The sequence below is a fragment of the Exserohilum turcica genome, assembly GCF_000359705.1.
Source record: "Exserohilum turcica Et28A unplaced genomic scaffold SETTUscaffold_2, whole genome shotgun sequence".
NCBI classification, from domain to species: domain Eukaryota; kingdom Fungi; phylum Ascomycota; class Dothideomycetes; order Pleosporales; family Pleosporaceae; genus Exserohilum; species Exserohilum turcicum.
The window spans coordinates 3,217,563-3,235,908 of record NW_007360025.1 but is presented as its reverse complement, the minus strand read 5'-3'; the positions used below and the strand labels follow the sequence as shown (position 1 = coordinate 3,235,908).

The window sequence follows — 18,346 nt, the reverse complement described above, 5'->3', positions numbered from 1 at the left end:
CATCATTTCAGCGATAAACAAGCCGTCGTCCGCGCGTTGGCCTTTGCCCAATGCAGCCTCGATCTGCAGGTACAGCTTGCTTTTCCCACGTCCCGCCCTGCTTTGGCTCCTGCCGGCCAGGCGCCGTCGTGGCAGGCGTCCATGTGCGCGCTGCACTAACAAACACCCGCCTCTCCAACCTCTTCTCTCTTCTCCCCCATCTTCTCTCTCCAGCTCTTCTCCCCGCCCCACGCTGCTATTCTTCTGAATACTTAGCAAGGCATCCTTCCCCAATCCATTGCTCTCCCCGCCCCCCCGATTGTCCCCCCAATTCGACCGCTGCGACTATTTCTTGTGGGTCGTCTGAACATACGCATATTAGCACCTCTCCAGCCACCCGGCCGACATTCAAGATGCGCACCTCGGCCTTGCTCACGACCCTCTTCCTCGCTGCGACGACGCTGGCCCAGGCTGTCGAAGAGGGCATTGCACCCGGTGCCCATATTCCCATGGGCTGCCGCACTTCTATCGACGGCCCCTTCAGAATAGGCACGCTCGAGAACCCTGCCCTTCGCAAGCGCGAGTCTGCCCAAGAGGTATGTCGGACATAGCCATGCCAGCACGGTCCACCTAAAACACCTGTCGTGTTGTCTGTATGCTAACGTAACGCAACGCTAGGCCTCGGACGGCGATCTCCTCTGCACCCTCAAGGACGGCATTCTGCACGACCAGTTTGGCCGCACAGGCTCCATTGTGGCTAACCGCCAATTCCAATTCGACGGCCCGCCTCAAGCTGGCGCAATCTACACGGGCGGCTTCTCGGTCTGCAGCAACGACTCGCTTGCGCTGGGAGGCAGCACCCGCTGGTGGCGCTGCATGAGCGGTCCGTTTGGAAACCTCTACGACGAGTGGATTGGCGCCCAGTGCCACGAGATCCGCATTCAGGCCATCTTTGACGACACGACAAAGTCGAGCTCGCAGAGCGCGTCGGCGAGTAGAACCGCATCCAATGGCGCATCCAGCACACCTTCTGCCAGCCCCACCAACGGTGCCTCGAGCGACAGCAGTTCGATCAAGACGGCATCCAGCTCAAGCCCTGAATCTGCTACACCCATCCGTACCTCGGGCTCTGGGTCCTCGCCAACGTCTGTACCCGCAGGCGCCAATGCCTCGCCCACCAGGGAGGCTGATGCCCCTCCAGCCAATGGCGCAGCAACATCTCTGGGCGCTGCGCCGTTTGCTCTATTCGGCGCATCCATGCTATTCCTTGGCGCTGCCCTGGTGCTTTAAACGACCAATTTTGGACGGAAACGCACATGATTTCTTTTCTCCTAGTTTACTGTTCCTCTGTTCGCGGCATCTCTGGCGTCTGCTCAGCGTTTGTTCATGTCAGGCATAGCGTGCATCAAGGCTACACCTAGTTTGTAATGCGTCGACACCGGTATCCGTTCCTCAGCAAGACTTCGTACGGCACTTTCGTCGGCATGAGAGTGATTTTCCAACCATGACGCGTATGCTGTTTGTTTTTTTGGACGTGGTGGGGCGAGAAGGAGGCCAAATGGTATTGGTGGTGACGAGGCTCGCGACGCATTGTTGTAGACAGTCTTTGTTTTTGTTTGTTTGATGCACACACAGCATGGGTTATTGGTTCAAGACGCGGCATGGATTCCCCCTGATGGCTTGCAGCACCTGGAGACAGGAGGCTGTAATTTTAATGATAATATGGTAGACGCGAGCAACGGTGTTGAGAAGAATACGACGATTGATTTTTTTTTCCCTTTTCCATGAGTAGCAATTTTGCAGAGATTGCCCCAACGCCTCAATATGTATGCAACGGGTCAAGTGAGTGAACAGGAAGAACAATACATGGACGGCAACAGCAGCAGAAATAGACAGTCTAGTCAACGGCCCCTCTTTATTTATTTATTTTTCCTTAAAAATCACTCTCGAGTTGATCAAAGCTGTCGTCGGGCACGCCCATGGCCTGGTTGCTTGCCTCGAGCATGGCCGTCAGATGGTCGACCGTGGCCTTCTGAGCCTTCCACCTCTCCACCTGCACCTCGATCTTGGCCCTGAGGTCGTCCGGCCACGCAACCGGGTTCCTGGGCAAGTGTCCTGCATTGGTGATCATGGCGGGGAGCAAGATGTTCATCTGAAAGCCGGGCATGGACAGATACGACTTGAACTCTGCAAAGGCATCGTCGAGTGAGCGCAGCCGGACCTCCATGACACGGTACTCGGCCGCCAGCGTCGCCAGGTAGGCGAGCTGGCGCGTCGTCATGGCAGCGGTGCGGCGCAGCAGCAGCAGCATGTGCAGGGCGTTGTCTTCGGTCGTCTCGAGGGCCGTGGCGTGCGCGTGCGAGCCCGGGCGGCCGAAGAGTGGGTGCAGCAGGCGCAGCGACCAGCGCGTGTGCCGGTCGAGTTTGTCGCTGGGGTTGAGCGACGCCGCGAGCCGCGTGCGGCGCAGCAGCCGGAGACAGTCTTCGCTGTGGCTAAAGGTAAACGTTTCGTTGCGTTTCTGTGCACACACACACACACACATACGCCGTTAGCCGTTTGGTTCACCCGTCGTGTGGAATTTCTGGGCTGCACATACCTCGTCAAGCAGCATGCGCAGTGCGCGCTCCGTCTTCAGGAAGCGGAAGAGCATGTCCTTCCATGCTACGCGGATGCGCCGCTGGTTGAGGTTGACGTCGACGTCAAAGTGCATGCGGCCATCCTCGACGGGGAAGTCGAGATCCAGCACTGCGTCGTCGAGCCAGATGCACCATCGCAGGGTGCCGAAGCCGTCCTCGGGCCTGCACAGCTCGAGCTGGTCCAGGGTAATCATCCACTGGGCATCGGCATCCTCGATGGTGTCGCCCTGGCGTGCTGCGGCGCCGCCAATGCGGTGGAAATCAGAGTACCATGCGTCGTCGATGCTGAAGACGGCGTACTTGTGGCTCCAGACAGGCGTGTTGGTGGCTCTGGGGCCCGTCGCCGTTTCCTGCTCGGGGCTCTTTTCTACACGCTGGAAACGAGCGTGCACGAGATGTATCTTCTCGTACTCGGTGTCGCTGAGCGTGTCCATGGGCCGCTCGTGGCGCGGGCCCATGTACCCCACCAGCTTGGTGCGGCGCAGCTGGCGGTACAGGACCTGGCCGTCGATGGCATCGCGAAAGCCGCGGCACACGAGGCGCCAGTCGAGAAGGTGGTCGACGGGCACGTACTCGAGAATGTGGAGGAGGATTTCGGTGGGGAGGAGGGCCAGCCGTGTTGCCGACGACGAGGCAGCCTGGCTCGACTCGATGGAGCTCAGCAGGGCGGTAATGTCGTCGTGGTTGAAGCCGACCTGCACATGGCGGCGCAGGTACGGGGGCAGCTCATCAATGTCTGCGGACGGCGAGGCGGGAGGGTTGAGTGGCTGTCTGGCGGCGCTCAGCTGCGACATGGTGGAGACGCGGGGGAGACGACGCTGGGTTAGGGGAGGGGCGTCGAGGCCTTAGTGTGCTTCTAGCCTGCACTGGCACCGTCGTTCCCAGCCAGCCCAGAGCACGTGCGAACAAGTATCTGTATCGGTGCAGCAGCACGCCAGCCCCATGCCGCTGCGTTGGATTTGACACGGTGTTCGCGCGTACATCGCCACGGCGTTAGGCGCTGCCTTCGGCCCTTCAGCTTCACACATAGTTTCCCGCGGCCAGTCATCCCCATGCCCGCCCGCCCGTCTGCCGTCCGAGGTGGGCGTAGTCTGCCTCTTACCCTTCGACAAGAAAGACACGCTGAATGGGACACGCAAACGGCTGCATCTCGCTCTCAATCTGTACGTGCAGTAACTTTGCATCAGTGTCAGTACCACGGAGCTCGGGGGTGCTCGGCAACCCAATGCGGAAATTCCAGTGCGGGGGCTAGCTTACACACTCCTGGCCGTGCATGGTTAGACCCGAAGTGGGGTAATACAACCTCCCCCCCAGCCATGCGCGAATGCTCATGACCATGGATGCGGATATTGACAACCGTCGACTGTTTCCAGGCACACAGGGTGAACTCATCCTGCACTTGGAGTATATCTCGCCATGGCGTCCGCTGCCGTGTCCTCTGCCCGACTTCTTTTCGACGACATTTCCCTCCCATCTGCCCTGATACAAGTCCAACATGGCCCCAGCAATCCGCCGACCAGTCCGCGTGGGCGGTGCCTCTGGGGGCTTCTCCGACCGCGTCCGCGCCATTGCATCCCTGGCCAAAGACGACGTCGATGTCATTGTCGGCGACTGGCTCTCCGAGATGACCATGACCATGCACGGCACGGGCAAGATGCGCAACAAGGAGCACATGCTCGAGGCTCGCACGCTCGAGGAGAAGCTCAACTACGCAATGTTTGCCGAAAACTTCATGGACTGCTTCACGCCTGCTATCAAGGACGTCGCTACTCGTGGCATCAAGGTTTGCGTCAATGCCGGCGCGTCCGATACCGAGCTGCTCGCACAGCTGGTCGACAAGACATGCAGGGAAGCTGGCTATCCTCTCAAGGTGGCCTGGATCGAAGGCGACGATGTCACGGGCACTGTGAAAAGCATGCTGGGCAAAGGCGAGGGATTCCAGAGTCTGATGCACAACAAGTCTGTCGCCGAGTGGGGTCTGGAGCCAGTGTGTGCTCAGTGCTATCTCGGCGGTCTGGGTATCGCCAGAGCTCTTAGCGAGGGTGCTGATGTTGTCATTGCTGGACGTGTCTCTGATGCTTCGCCCATTATTGGCGCTGCAGCATGGTGGCATGAGTGGACGAGCGACCAATTTGATGAACTAGCTGGCTCTCTGGTCATTGGTAGGTATGTTCCTCGACTTGCTTAACTCTCTACTGATGTTCTCAGGCCATCTCTTGGAATGCGCCGCCTACGTATCCGGTGGCTATTGCTCCGACTTTCGCAGTCTCCTCGCCCAAGGAAAACACATCAACATGGGCTTTCCCATCTGCGCCATTGACAACAAGGGCGAGGGTGTCATGTACAAGGAAAAGAACACGGGCGGCTGCATGACTGTCGCATCAGTCACATCTCAACTTCTCTACGAGATCCAAGGACCGCTTTACTACAACTGCGACGTCACAGCCGACCTGACTGATATCAACATCGAACAGATTGGCGAAGACCAAGTCAAGGTCTCTGGCGTCAAAGGACTTCCACCTCCACCCACGACCAAAGTCGGCATCACAGGCTTCGCAGGCTGGCAGGCCGAGTATCACATCTACCTGGTTGGCCTCCACATTGAAGAAAAGTGCCGCTGGATCGAAGAGCAAGTCCAATATGAGCTCGGTGAAGAACTCCTCAAAAAGTTCACTCTTCTCAAATTCATGCAAAACGGCTCTTCCCCCATCGACGCCAGAAACCAAGACGTCGCGACCGTCGACTTCCGCATCTTCGCCCAGTCCCGCGACCGCGAACTACTCAACATGCGCAACCCCAAGGGCTTCTTCCGCATCTCCATGGTAAACTTCCTCATGTCGTGTCCTGGCGCGTCTCTCGGCAACGACGTCCGACAAGCAGAAGGAAAGCCATACTACGAGTACCATCCCTCACTCCTCCCCCAGTCTGCCGTCCAACAGCGCGTCCACTGCATCTGGGCCGGCGACGCTGCAGATGGATTCAAAGACGGCAAGAAATCAATCGACATGCCTCTAGCCCCGTCATTCCGCGAGTACCCCCGCCAACAACCCTCATACGAAACCACATCTCCCGTCCCTCTCTCTCATTTCGGTCCCACGGTACGGCTGCCTCTCGGCTCCATTGTTCTCGGCCGCTCAGGCGATAAGTGCTCCGACGCCAACGTGGGCTTCTTCGTCCGCCACGCCGACGAGTGGGAGTGGCTGCGCAGTCTGCTCACCATCGACAAAATAAAAGAGCTACTTGGCCCCGAAGAGTACACGGGAAACCCGATTGACCGGTTTGAAATGCAGAATGTACGCGCTGTGCATTTCCTGCTGCACGACCATCTGGACCGCGGATACGACGCCTGCAGCACGTACGACACCCTGGGCAAAAACGTCTGCGAGTACCTGAGGGCAAAAAGCGTGGATATCCCCGTGGCCTTTGTGCAGAGGGGTGTGCTTTAATTAGTAGAGCTGTGCACTTGGCTTCGAGCTGCCACGACCGACGCTGAAGCTACTTGCTGACTTACTTAGTTTGTTGAAGTCTAGTAACTTGCGTGATTGGACTGGAAAACCCGTTGGGAAAAAAAAGCAACCCCAGAGCTTTGCATCCGCAATCTTTGCATTTGCATTTGCATATTTCCCCCCCCCCCCTAAATTACCTACGTTATGCTACGTAGATTGAATGTAAGAATTTAAATTATATATTTACAAAGTTGCAGAGGTGTAGCGCATACGGCGCAACTACTACCGACGGCATGATGATGCTCATTCATGAACGCATGGATGGAGTACAACACCTAACCCATGCATCCATGTACCTGACTCAACCACCACACCCAAACACCCCTCCCATCCGGACCCTCCGCTCTTCGACTCGCGCACACGCGCTCGGCCCTCAACGCCGAAACCCAGCCAGCCCGCTAGCTAGCTAGCTAGCTACGCGCGTGCGTCCCTACCGTAGCGCCGGCCGGAGCCGCCACAGCCACGTACGTACGTGACATACCGTGCGCTTGCCCCTGTGCGCTGGCAAAGTAAGCCGTAGCGCCGGCACCGACACCGACACCACCATCGGCACCCGCGCAGCCGGAGGCGGGGTGCGCTGGATAGTCCATATGGCGCGAGGTCATGTTAGCCCAGATGGGTAGGTGTGGATTACGGCGGCGATCAAGCCCGGTGCGCGTGCTAATGAGGGTGTGTAATAATGGTGCCAGTGTGGTGGAGAGGGGAGGAGGCGGCGGCGGCGTGCTGCGGGTGGGTGCGCCTGGGTGGGTGCGAGCGTGGGTGCGAGGGCGTGTGGGTTAGGTTTGCTGCGAGTCATGGAGTTAGGGAGGGGGGAGATGAGCTGCGGGGTGTAATTTTCTTCTTCATATCTTGTTTTGTTTCTGCTGTTTCCGGGTTTTCGAAAGAGGAGATATGGGGTGCATGTGGAATTGTAGACATGCTGATTGGGAACGAAGACGGAGGAGGGACATGGTAGTTGAGACCAGGCTAGCTTTGACGCTAACTTCATGATAGAATATGCGATACTGTCATATCCGGAGCAAGAATGCTTTCCACGTGGGAGTAAAAAAACTATAGCATGCAACGGTGCCATGGAATGTCCGGAGCAGGGCATGGGACTAGCGACGCAAGGTATGTGACTGAAGTTAACGCTAGACCAGATGGCCAAATGCTACACCAAGATAAAAGGTAGAGGGACAAAGGAGCGAGTATACTGTATTCAGCGCCATCTATACAACCAAAAGAATACTCGTAATACATACCAAAAAGTGTACAAGCAATGTACAACGCTTCAAAGTGCAGAATAACTCACGGCAGAGGCTACTCATAGTCTCGCGATCGTTTCTGGCTTGGGCAATTGCTCAATCATACAGCCTGCGAAGAAGCTGGCGATGCCGTCAACATCATCCAAGGTTGCAACTTTGGAAATGTCTATCTGGTCAGCACCATTCTCTCGTAGTACCAAGAATGCCTTACATTGATCAGGCCTCACAATAACCACCGCGCCGATATCGGCATCTACGCCATACCTCTTGTATGCGTGGCCGTGGCCCGAGTTGTAGTGGTCGTCGTCGACGTATGACTTGTGTAAATCTGTATATTCATCAATATGGCTAGCTCCCACACGGTATCACTGCACGCACCTCGGATACTGTATTTCCCAGTTGGAGGCCAGAAGTAATCAGGTATCAGTTCTTGCTTGGTATCCTGGAACTTGCTGCTCATGACAAGAATTGGCTTCATGACGCTGTCAAGATGTTTTGGTGCTGGTGTGTGCTTTCGCGCAATCGCTTCGAGATATTTGGAGAGCTGTGTCACATTTAGTTGAAGAAGATACGGAATGCTGCAAACTTTACATACCTTTTGTACTCTGTTACGATACTCGGGCTGGTTGAGATCGCCGCCAAATACGACAATTCTCCAGCGCCCATCGCTCTTCATCACGCTCTGCAGCTGCACAGCTTTGCAATCACAGAAGCGTATAGCCTGCGCGTTAGGAAACCTCATGCCAACCGTCACAGCCTTTGCTGCGCTCTCCTGGGGCTCCACCGCCTGAGTAATCATCGTGTCCCTATACTTTGCCGTGAACCCCGCCGTATACCTCCCACTCTTCACAAAGTACTCTGCAAACTCGCCCTCGTAATTTTCCTTTCTGTTAAATAACTCGGTAAACTCCTTGTCGAAAGCGATAAGATCACCTGCCGTTTTAATCCGTTCAGGGACATATGTTTGGATTAGTGACGGAGGTGAGAGGCCAGTAAGAACGGATCCAAGCTTCCAGCCTATGTTGTATCCATCTTGAAGGGACACATTCATGCCCTGTCCAGCCTTTGGGGAATGAGTGTGACATGCGTCGCCGGTCAGGAAGACGCGGTTGTGGGCATGGAAAGCGGATGCGAGACGTTGACCAATGCTGTACGCGCTCCACCAGAATACGTCTGCGAATTCCATTGCATACGGCCCAAATATCTTCTTGCTTTGGCATTGCAAGTCTGCCAGCTTAACTGTCTTGGGTTGGATGCCAGCTGGAAGCTGAATGTAGAAGCGCACCATTTCGCCGCCCTCGCGAGGAATAATGACGAGGGCACCGAAATTGCTGTGAATCGTGCATTTGCGGCGGATATCCGGAAAGTTTGTGAGAGGGAAGATGTCCATAACACCCCAGACGGTGTCGGTCGTGTCTCCTAACATGGCGATGTCCAGGGCTTTGCGGGTGGTCGAGTGTGCGCCATCGCAACCAAGTACGTATTTTGCCTCCCATATTTCCTCATGTCCATCCTTCTCTGCAGTAACCTTGACGCAGTGCGCATCTGGTTTGTCAACCTTGCTCTCGTCAATCTCCAAGCCTTTGACAGCCCACCCGTATTCGATGCCGTTGCTCGCACCCTCTTTCCATCTTCCTTGCTCTTTCAGTATACTTTCCATCTTCCCTAACATCAGGCCGTTCATTCGCGCTTGGTTCAGAATGACATGGGGCAGATGACTCAAGCCCTTTTCCGTATCCATGGATCTGCTCTTCCGCTTGATACCGCCTTTTGCATTTGAATCATCTTCATCAACCCCCCAAAAGCACACTTCCAATATGTGGTAGCCTTCACGTAGGAGTTCTTCCGATAATCCGAACGATTCGTAGATCTCCACAGTCCGCACTTGCACGCCATCGGCTTGACCAATCTTGAGCGGCCCTGGGCGCTGCTCTAGCATCGTGAAGGGCACTCCGTAAATAGCAAGCCATGTGGCTGCAAAGATGCCGGCAGAGCCGGAACCGGCAATCAAGACATCTGTCTTTGGCATTGCTTACGGACCGTGCTGGCTAACTACAAGATTAGAGGACTCTGGTGGGTTTCAGATGGCGGAGAGTTGATGAAACGCTAGTGCTGACGAGAGACGAGGAGCACGGGTGAGATCGGTGATAAGCATGCATTGCGCAACATATTGAATGATATGTGAGATTTGGTGGCGTCATGATTGTGCCGAAAGCGAGGTCCGAAGTTGCATCGGCCATGGTGCGGGGACCAGAGTGCACGGTGCACTCGCGTGGCTTCATGGCTTAGTAAAACCCGGGGTAGAAGGCGCATCAAAGAACAGCGGATGAAAACATGTTGAAGAAAAGGAAAACTGCTTTTCATCAAATCTACAGTGAATGCTAGGGGATAATGCGCTTGGCATCGTCTGCTGGGTGTGCGGATCGCCCGCGCGGGACGGTTCCGTGCTGCACCGTCCAAAGCGCGAGCAAGGGCTATCAATGGGCCAATCAGGCACACGAGGGCTGGGACTAACTTTGGTATTCATATTACTATCTACAGCGCTATTTATGTCGTATTCCATTTGGGTAAGTGGCATGTCGTCAATGCTATCCAGACCAGCAATCCTCCCATGCTGTGACAGCGTCACGCGCACGTACCGTGGTTCTGCCACGGTGCATGCGAGCTTTTTGTCGAAGCATTTGTACGGCGCGCCCTCCGCGCCATGCTATCATGCCGTTAAAAATAAACATAATGCAAAACATACGTCATCCGAGGGTAAAGGGTCATAGTCATGCAGCAAGCTCAATGACCAACAACAGAGTAATGCGAGTTGCGCCCGTAAGGCTGTTGGTAGAGCGATGGGGTATAGTCGGAGTCTTGGTATATAGTACCGCGCTTGTCATCTTCCGGGTATGCCTCCTTGAGTTCCCAGTTGTGCTGCTTGACGCCGACAGAAAATTCGAGATCTTCGCGTGTGATGGAGTCCCAGTACTGTGTACATGTTAGCAGGCACGACTATGGAACGATGAAGGGGTTGCATACCTTGTAAACCATCATGACGGCGAGCAGGTTGCAGATGGTCGCAAAGAAAAGGCCATCCAGGTAGTGCTGCACGCCATCACAAATGGTGTCGCTGAAGACGTATAGGATGACCTGGCCAATGACGAAGAAGAAGATGCCGAACAAGATGTCGCCCAGAGGCCAGCGGTCCTCCAATGTTCCGACAACGAGAATGATCTGGCTGACAACGTAGATGAAGAGGCAGATGGCGTTGACAATGTACGTAACGACGAAGACGCCGATGGGGTTGCCAGGACTCAAGCCGGCCCAGCCCTTGAACGTCAGCAGGTTGACCGCGCCGCCAACGATGAACATGGTGAGCGAGCTGAGGCGCATCAGCCAGACCGAAAGTGTGGTGCCGTCTTCGTAGAGCTGGAAGCCGACGAAGCCGTTGATGAGCAGACATGTGCACAGCGCGGACACGAGGCCGTTCTGGGCGGCGACGAAGTATGGGTAGGTCGCGGAGCTGGGCGCCGTGACGCCGGCATCGAGGACGAACGAGACGATGGTGAGGAGCATGTAGATGTAGAAGAAGGTTGTGATTTCCTTGCGCCCTACGTGTGCGTTAGCGACGGCGCTCTGGCATGCGTGCATCGCGTCGCGCCGTACCGACAGCCGTGAACTTGGAGCGCACATGGATGATCATGACGACCGTCATGACCAGAGCCAGGATGTGCATGAAGTCGTTGGCCACCTCGAAAATGAGCGTGTTTGCGATTTCAATCGTGCGGGCAAAGCACCGCGTCTGGATGCCCACGCCATTGTTGATAGCCTGGTGGCCCACGACGGCGCACACGGGTATTGATGCCTTTTCGCAGATGGACTGAAAGTCGCCGAAGCCCATTGTCGCTGCGCTCGGAGGAAGCTGACCAAGGCTGGCGGCGGCTGGCGGCAGCAGGCGGCGATGGCTGGCGTCGCTCGGGGGGCGGCGGACTGGAGCTCAGGGGGGCGGAGCGGCGTGGAGGTTCGTGGAGGGCGCGGCGGTGCAGAGCGGGTGTATCGATAGCGAATGGAGGTGCAGACGCTTAACGAGTGAAGGTCCGCAGTAAACAGCGACGCAAGAAGCTGCTGTGGGGTGCTGCGACGGGGCCGGGGATGCGACGGGGCGGTTGTCAGGAGTGAATGCCCTGCTGCGCTTTCCCAGCCTCGGCTAGCGCCCACGCGAGAGCAATGCGGGACTAGCGCGTGTCTATTCTGGGATCGGCGCACCACCAACAGAACACAACAACAAGACACGCACGCCATGTCGCCATCAACAGGCCACGCGGCTGCGCCTCGGCTCATCTCAGCCTGGGTTACGAGGATGGGGGCGGCGTTGGCGGTTCGATCGCGCGCATGTGTGAAGGACGCAATCTCCCACGCACGCGCAACACTCTTGACATGCAAACTGCTTTGACACCTGCCAGATGACAAGCTGTCACCGCATCACGAAAACCCTGATCCCGCATGTGCGTCTTCGTCCTTGCATAATGCATGAGAACAGGATATCATGACATGGCTCGGGGCTGCTGGAGAAATGATGTCATTCGATGCCGAGTGAATGGAGTACACGTCGAGAAAGCATTGGGCCTCTTAATCCTTATCGCGCGGCCTTTCGCGATGAGAGACCATATAAAAACGTCTTGGTAGAATATGGGGCAAACTGGCCCAAGCGCTACTAGAAGGAAGTACTCTGGGGCGTTCTACATGCAAGCGCCAAACTATTTGGCGCTCTCACATTCACCCATGTCTTAGTGAATGCGACTTGACCCCCCAATCGCTCATAATTCGCTTCACCAGGTACCTGACAGCGGCCTTCAGAAAGAAATCACCACGCCTCTTCCCCATGGCTGAATTGTAGTATGACACCCAGTCTACGTACTCAACCCTACTGCCAGCACACTCCGCACGGCGTGCAAAACAACGCCCTCAGTCCATCCGTGCATCGCAAATGTCCGATCCACCAGACTCACTCCTCTGGTCTCAGTCTTCCAATGCAGCACTCGAAACACGGAACAGATGGAGAACGGAGAACCCGCTGCTCACCAACACCAGTCCAGCCACCCGTGCGCCATCTCCAGCGTCCAGCCCAACAACAACCACGGCACCCGCAGCCTCTTTGATACCGCGGCGTTTACCACCAACGGCACCTGGAATACCAAGTTTCGATTCGTCGCGTTTGTTCATGCCGCCCGTCGATTATGCTCTCGGGCACGCACCACAACACCAGTATCCGCCCACGAGCCACATCCCGAGCATGGCCCCGCACGCGCCATGCATCGAACCGTACATTCCCCAAATCTATCCCGAGCCACTCACTAGAATCAATCGTCACATGGTGTTTGATCGTGTCTTTCTTCTTCTCCGGGATAATTTAAGCGAGTGGTGGCATCAGAATCCTGCGGCGCTCTTCCACGTCACTGGTAACCCCCCATCCCTCTCACCATTCATCAAATTCTATTCCTGATGGACATTTGCAGAACGCATCATCGACAGTATCATCAGGCGTGGTCAAGCTGGAGCCTTTGGTCCCACTGGTCTCTCGTCTCTTACACAGATTTTCCTATGTATCGGCCACGAGGGTATCTACCATTACATGTGCCTTGCTGCACATTCAGGCTTTCACAGTATCCATGTTCTGCTTAAAGGCGATCTTTGCGCGATGGAACACAGGGACCCCATATTTTCTCCTGATTTGATGTCGTTGTGCAAGTTGGGTTTTAACCAAGCTGCTGCCAGGTTATATGCCGACATTTATGCTACAAGAAAGCACAGGAAATAGGCGTTGGCCGGAGATGAGTGGATCTTTGAAGTGAACAGACAGTATCAGAGACGCTGTGCTTGATCACAGGACCTGATATAATCGGGTGGTTGAGTATGTTTCCTCACTTTATTGGGTTCTTCAGGGTGATGGATTGATAACAGCATTAATTGCAGATGATGATGGAGTTCAATGGCACAAGTTCTTTATGACGTGCGAAAGGAATCACAGAATCGAATTTGTTATGAGTTGAAACAAGCTCTGATTTGATGACCCCAGTGCACGAGCCTATGAGGTGAAATTCACCAATTAATTTTTGTACGCTAATTCGGAAACCGCAGCAGCTACATACTACTGACCATAGCATATGGCTAAGGCATGTCACATCTAACACGCCTCGTTCAATGTAGCTTTAGCTGTGGATCATGGCTGAGTGTCTTATGATGTGTTCTCTGTACAGTGCACGAGCTTCAAAAAGTTCATATTGATTCGTACCATTAAGCTCTATGCTGTAAAGTGTTGGGGGGTGGGGGCGTTACGTGATATCATATTAGTCTACTCTCTTAGCCTACAACCACTATGGAGGCTGCCTGCTACCATAGAGGCTTCTCAAGCATACCCAAGCAGCTGTCCACCACGCTGAAGGCTTCTCGCTACCACCATGCAGAAGGCTACCTACCACTACATTGCAGTGAGTGAGCACCACAGAAGCTTCTCACCACCGCCTGGTTACTACCTATTACAATAGCTTTTGCTTGAGGTTCTACTTGGTATGATTATCAGAGACTATCCGCCTATGTCATGTATCTTGTTAGAAGTGGTGAATAGGAAAATCGAACAGCAGCTGACACGTCTTCAATCTCATTGCTCATTTACAGGACGACTGTTAAGACAAGGCCTAAAGTGACTGAGGCATTTGTTCTACAGTCACGAATTCCTTGAGGGGTATGGAAATTTGTCGGAGTTTGTCCTCGGACTAGTCTTGATGGTACATGAGTCGAGTGTCATCCTAATGAGTGATCTTGGTGTCTTTTTTAACAAGAGTCGCTGTAGTAGGCAGGTGCTCAAGAAATGATTGATAGGTTATGGTGGCTCGATGTGTCTAGATGTTTCAATCATAATCTTTCCTCCATGCTACAGTCACATATGCACTTTAGCGGTGTACTTATTACCCTAGATTATAAGTTAAAATGGGCCGTGTACCTACAGATTTTGCAAGGGAATCTCCATATCGGTGATATGACTCATTTTCCGCTATATTGCCCTAGAGTGGTGATACTTGGTGCCGACAGATTGTTTTTTTAAAACCAAGGTTGCACTTCAGTCACGCTGCTGCAGCTGCGCATATGACGTAACAACTATAGAAGATGAGACTGAGCCTACTTCCAGGTAATTCAGGGATACAGAAGGAAGCTCGAAGTGTAAAAGTTGAATCATCTCTCCTACTGTTATGCAATACATTACCTTGTAGGACTGTGCAGTCTTCATATAGAGATCGACCACTAATGATATCTATGTATCGTTAATCCATATAAATGACCCTGTTCTGGTATCACCTGTAAAGAATGTAGTAGCCGAGACACAGTTGCCGTTATTCTCAAAAGTGTCTCCTGCCAGATCCTTATATCTGGTATTTCCAAGAATCTATGAGGCTAAGTTGTAAAGTACCTACAATGAAGACCGAGCTTGTTGCAGCTTTAGCTGCAATATTAAAATCAGTCGTTGTGTTACGTTGTAGTCAAGTGTGTTAGCTTAGTCATTGTTTTCCTATAGGGGCTCAGAATGCAAGACTTTATTAGCAGAATTAATTTTGATTAGCTCTAAGAAGCTCTACTATAATTTGTTGCATGGGTGCTAAGATATTAGGAATCACCATCTTAGGTTAGTCTCGCTAAGCTCTTATTATATAATGAACGCTAAAACAGCTCGAACGCTAGAGAAGCTAGAGAAGCTAGAGAGAAGCCGGAGAAGCCGGAAAGCTGGAACGGCTAGAAAAACAGCTAAAGCTGCACCTCTTTTTAGCTCCGTCACGGGCTGTAGGAATGTTTATTGACCTTCTTTGTCATGCTTGTGGTGTAAGAGATAGATTAAAAGGACTTCATCTTGACATCGCACATTGTAGAAGGTTTTGAGAGTGTAAGAAATAGGTTTAACCATGAAGGATATCAGGATGCGGATATTGAGGCCCTTGCTACCCAGCTTTCAGGAATATTGTCTGAGGTGTTTAACGAAGAGAGGTAATCAAGAACATTTCAATTGCAGTTGATCTCTAAACTTGGCCTGAAGTCAATACGATGTAAGACCTATAAATTCGGGACTCTGTACGGCGTTGACGAAGTGATTGGATATAATCAAGATGTTGCTAATACGCTGATTACATGTATAGCTGATGGTGCACTATTGATGAAGAGAAAGTAGACGATGAGAAACTTAATCATTGTTCAGGTAACTGATAGTGGACAATCAGTCACATTACTGTGGCATGGTATGTCGAATTCCGGCGCCTGGCCCCTCCTTCAAGCTTATCATTTGTCATGCATTCCAATCCTGAACTGTCTGTTAGTGAGGATAAGAAACCGGTGATTGTTAACTATGTTGCATGTCGCTATAAAGATAAGACGTAATGAGGAAAGGGATAAAGGGGATGCTGATTGAGTTCAAGCCGTTCAATCAAGCAGCGGTTTCACGGGAAAGAGGGTTCTTGGATAGCTTCCCCGTCTAGAGCGTAAACGTTCCGGTTGATAGGAGCGTGGAATGGATTATGTGCATGTTATGTTATGTCTGTCTATGAACTTAGACAGTGGTAGAGCCATTTTAACATTTCGTGATCTATTTTTGAATGAATTCAAGAGGAGATCAATTGCTGTAAAACATTGGACAATATATCTATACACAAGAAATGTCGATTTCTATCAGAAGTGATACCCTTCCTCCTTCGTGACTCATTAGAAAGTAATATCTATACACAGGAACAAGATAAACAGAAAAAAACGATCTGAAGTCCAGATAGATGGGAGAGGATACATGATGGGGGAAACATCCATGTAGGGGGTATATTTCTAGATTTACTTCAAGGTTTAGACATTGATCAAGTGTAAGATTTCGGGAAATTTTTCATATACAATTCTGTGGGAAAATCCAGATAGAGGGGGGAAAAAAGTAGGAAATCTATACTTGCATTAGCGCCTTTAATGGAGTTTCTGTTAGGAACCACGTTCCTAGCGGTAAGAGGAGGCTTAGTTAAGGGCCCCTTATGTTACACGGGGGTCGGCTATACTTCTCTGATCTCGGTCCGGGTTAGGGCGAGTAGACTAAAGCGGTAGTCCGTGAGATTGTTTGCGAAGTGCTATGTGGAAAAGAGTTATAGGATTTAACCAAAAGAATAAACAATCAATTCTATACTAAGATAGAATAACTAGTATTAATCTGTGTAAGAGATGAACTATTCTAAAGTTGACCACAACGAGTGTAATAATGAAATCTAACCCATTCTTATACCCATTGCCTTAGGTCCTGCCATCCCGTCCATCCCATCTTCGTGTCCCTTGGCGGGATGGTTGGGATGGCCTGCCATCCCATGTCCTGCTGCCATCCCCATCTTGGCGGGATGTCCTGTCTTGGCGGGATGGCACATCACGTGACTCCAAGCCCCGCGATAGCTATTACCTTCTGACGTGGACGTGGTTGGCCTCCAACCCCGTCATCCTGCGTCAAGGAGAGAATCCTTCTTATTACGAGTAACATTATCCTCCCTCTTAGGCGTATCGTCCTAATACCCTAGAATATCATTTTGCTATGCTGCGTGTTAAAGCGCTAGCTGCATATAAGGTTAGTAGGCCCTAGGCCATTATATTCGTCCCTTTTCTCTAGCCTTCCTAACTATGCCTAAGGTCCTGTCTTCCTATACCCGTGTTCGCGCTTAAAAGTCGAACGAAGAGCGTTATTCCCGTGCTGATCGTGTAATAGAGTAGGGGAACAAGATGACCGTTTATTGCTGTTCTTGTTGTGAAGAGAAGAACCTTTATTGTTTCGTGGACACTGCTACTAGGCGTTGCGCTAGTTGTATTTCCGTGAAAGCTAAGTGCAGTCTATTTGTTTCTAAGGAAGAGTGGGAGAAAGTGCAATAGGAGCGCTAGTAGAAGGAGCTTGAGGTCGCTCGTTTAAGGGCTCAGCGCGCTCAGCTAGATGCGCAGTTGTCCTAGCAAGAGGTGGCGCTTTTAGAGGTGAAGTCCTGAGAGCGTTCCTTCGCTCGTCGCGATCTTGCTGTCCTTGAGTTCTAGGATCGTGCGAAAGAGAAAGTCGAGGGGAGTTCTGCCCCTAGTACGGACCTTCTATCAGCTAGACCTTCGCTACCCGCACAGTCGACTGACCTAGGCTAGTTATAGGCTAATTCTTCTTCTTTTAATCCTTTATCCCTTAACTTCTTCCTTTCCTACACGAATCTGGTTCTCGCTTCTATAGATGCTTCTAATAGTACTCACGTACTAGTGACTTATAGTTCGTTAGGTTTCCTTTAGGTTCCCAAGTGTTATAGCTCTTAGGCCATCCTTACTACTTAACTAAGTACTTCTACTAACTACTGATTTTCCGTAGGTCCTTAACTTCCTTGACCTCGTACTTATCGTCTTCGAGCTCTATATCTGTTGCTAGCTTAGCGTCTAGAGGTGCTCTTTCTAGTAGTTTCTTATAAAAGATAGGGTGGATTCGCATGCCTAGTAGGAGTTTTAACTTGTAATTTACTTTCCTAACTTCCTCTAGGATCTTAAATAGTTCTACTTAGAGGTTATCTAATTTTCTGCATAGTCGTTTAGTTTTTAGGTTTTGTCTTAACAAGAAAACTTTATCCTTGTAAGGGGCTGCGCTTCGGGGAGCAATCGCGAGGTATACAAGAGGTTGTATTCGATAAGGAGCTATCTACTCTGCTTACGTGGTGTTTATTTACTTATCGGAGAAAGGTTATGCCGGAGTATCTGAGCGCGTTGTCTGAGCGCTGCTCGGTCTGAACGTAGTTCAGATGGTGCGCGCGCAGCTTGGCCCGAGATTCCATCGAGGAGCTATCCAAAGGGCGTTCAGCCCGTTACAATACCCCCCTCCTTAGGGGATACCGCATCGCCTCTCCGAAACCCCTCTGGGAGGCGGCCCTGCTGTCTCGTTTGGCCTCCGTGAATGCTTCCCAAGATCTACTGCCTACAGCGTCCT

The 18,346-nt window shown here is 52.4% G+C and overlaps 6 protein-coding genes across 6 annotated transcripts; 3 read left to right on the top strand and 3 right to left on the bottom strand.

Moving 5' to 3' along the window:
• Nucleotides 1-392: 392 nt before the first annotated feature.
• SETTUDRAFT_88127 (uncharacterized protein) lies at nucleotides 393-1,269 on the top strand (the record flags this gene model as incomplete). Its single annotated transcript, XM_008027632.1, has 2 exons — nucleotides 393-575; nucleotides 658-1,269. 2 exons carry the CDS (start codon nucleotides 393-395, stop codon nucleotides 1,267-1,269), a joined length of 795 nt encoding a protein of 264 aa, XP_008025823.1.
• A 643-nt stretch (nucleotides 1,270-1,912) lies between these two features.
• SETTUDRAFT_31677 (uncharacterized protein) lies at nucleotides 1,913-3,409 on the bottom strand (the record flags this gene model as incomplete). Its single annotated transcript, XM_008026898.1, has 2 exons — nucleotides 1,913-2,497; nucleotides 2,576-3,409. 2 exons carry the CDS (start codon nucleotides 3,407-3,409, stop codon nucleotides 1,913-1,915), a joined length of 1,419 nt encoding a protein of 472 aa, XP_008025089.1.
• A 701-nt stretch (nucleotides 3,410-4,110) lies between these two features.
• Nucleotides 4,111-6,106, top strand: SETTUDRAFT_41749 (uncharacterized protein; the record flags this gene model as incomplete). The annotated part of the gene is made up of 2 exons (XM_008026956.1): nucleotides 4,111-4,777; nucleotides 4,824-6,106. 2 exons carry the CDS (start codon nucleotides 4,111-4,113, stop codon nucleotides 6,059-6,061), a joined length of 1,905 nt encoding a protein of 634 aa, XP_008025147.1. The 3' UTR covers nucleotides 6,062-6,106.
• A 1,318-nt stretch (nucleotides 6,107-7,424) lies between these two features.
• SETTUDRAFT_154104 (uncharacterized protein) lies at nucleotides 7,425-9,605 on the bottom strand (the record flags this gene model as incomplete). The annotated part of the gene is made up of 5 exons (XM_008027631.1): nucleotides 7,425-7,531; nucleotides 7,577-7,693; nucleotides 7,744-7,909; nucleotides 7,961-9,385; nucleotides 9,597-9,605. The coding sequence occupies 5 exons, from the start codon at nucleotides 9,603-9,605 to the stop codon at nucleotides 7,425-7,427; spliced, it is 1,824 nt and encodes a 607-aa protein (XP_008025822.1).
• A 268-nt stretch (nucleotides 9,606-9,873) lies between these two features.
• SETTUDRAFT_163352 (uncharacterized protein) lies at nucleotides 9,874-11,478 on the bottom strand. The gene is made up of 3 exons (XM_008027630.1): nucleotides 11,017-11,478; nucleotides 10,392-10,961; nucleotides 9,874-10,340 (listed from the first exon to the last, which is right to left on the bottom strand). Exons 1-3 carry the CDS (start codon nucleotides 11,249-11,251, stop codon nucleotides 10,150-10,152), a joined length of 996 nt encoding a protein of 331 aa, XP_008025821.1. The 5' UTR covers nucleotides 11,252-11,478; the 3' UTR covers nucleotides 9,874-10,149.
• Nucleotides 11,479-12,571: 1,093 nt separating this feature from the next.
• On the top strand, nucleotides 12,572-13,168 carry SETTUDRAFT_87470 (uncharacterized protein; the record flags this gene model as incomplete). Its single annotated transcript, XM_008027629.1, has 2 exons — nucleotides 12,572-12,809; nucleotides 12,867-13,168. The coding sequence occupies 2 exons, from the start codon at nucleotides 12,572-12,574 to the stop codon at nucleotides 13,166-13,168; spliced, it is 540 nt and encodes a 179-aa protein (XP_008025820.1).
• Nucleotides 13,169-18,346: the final 5,178 nt, after the last annotated feature.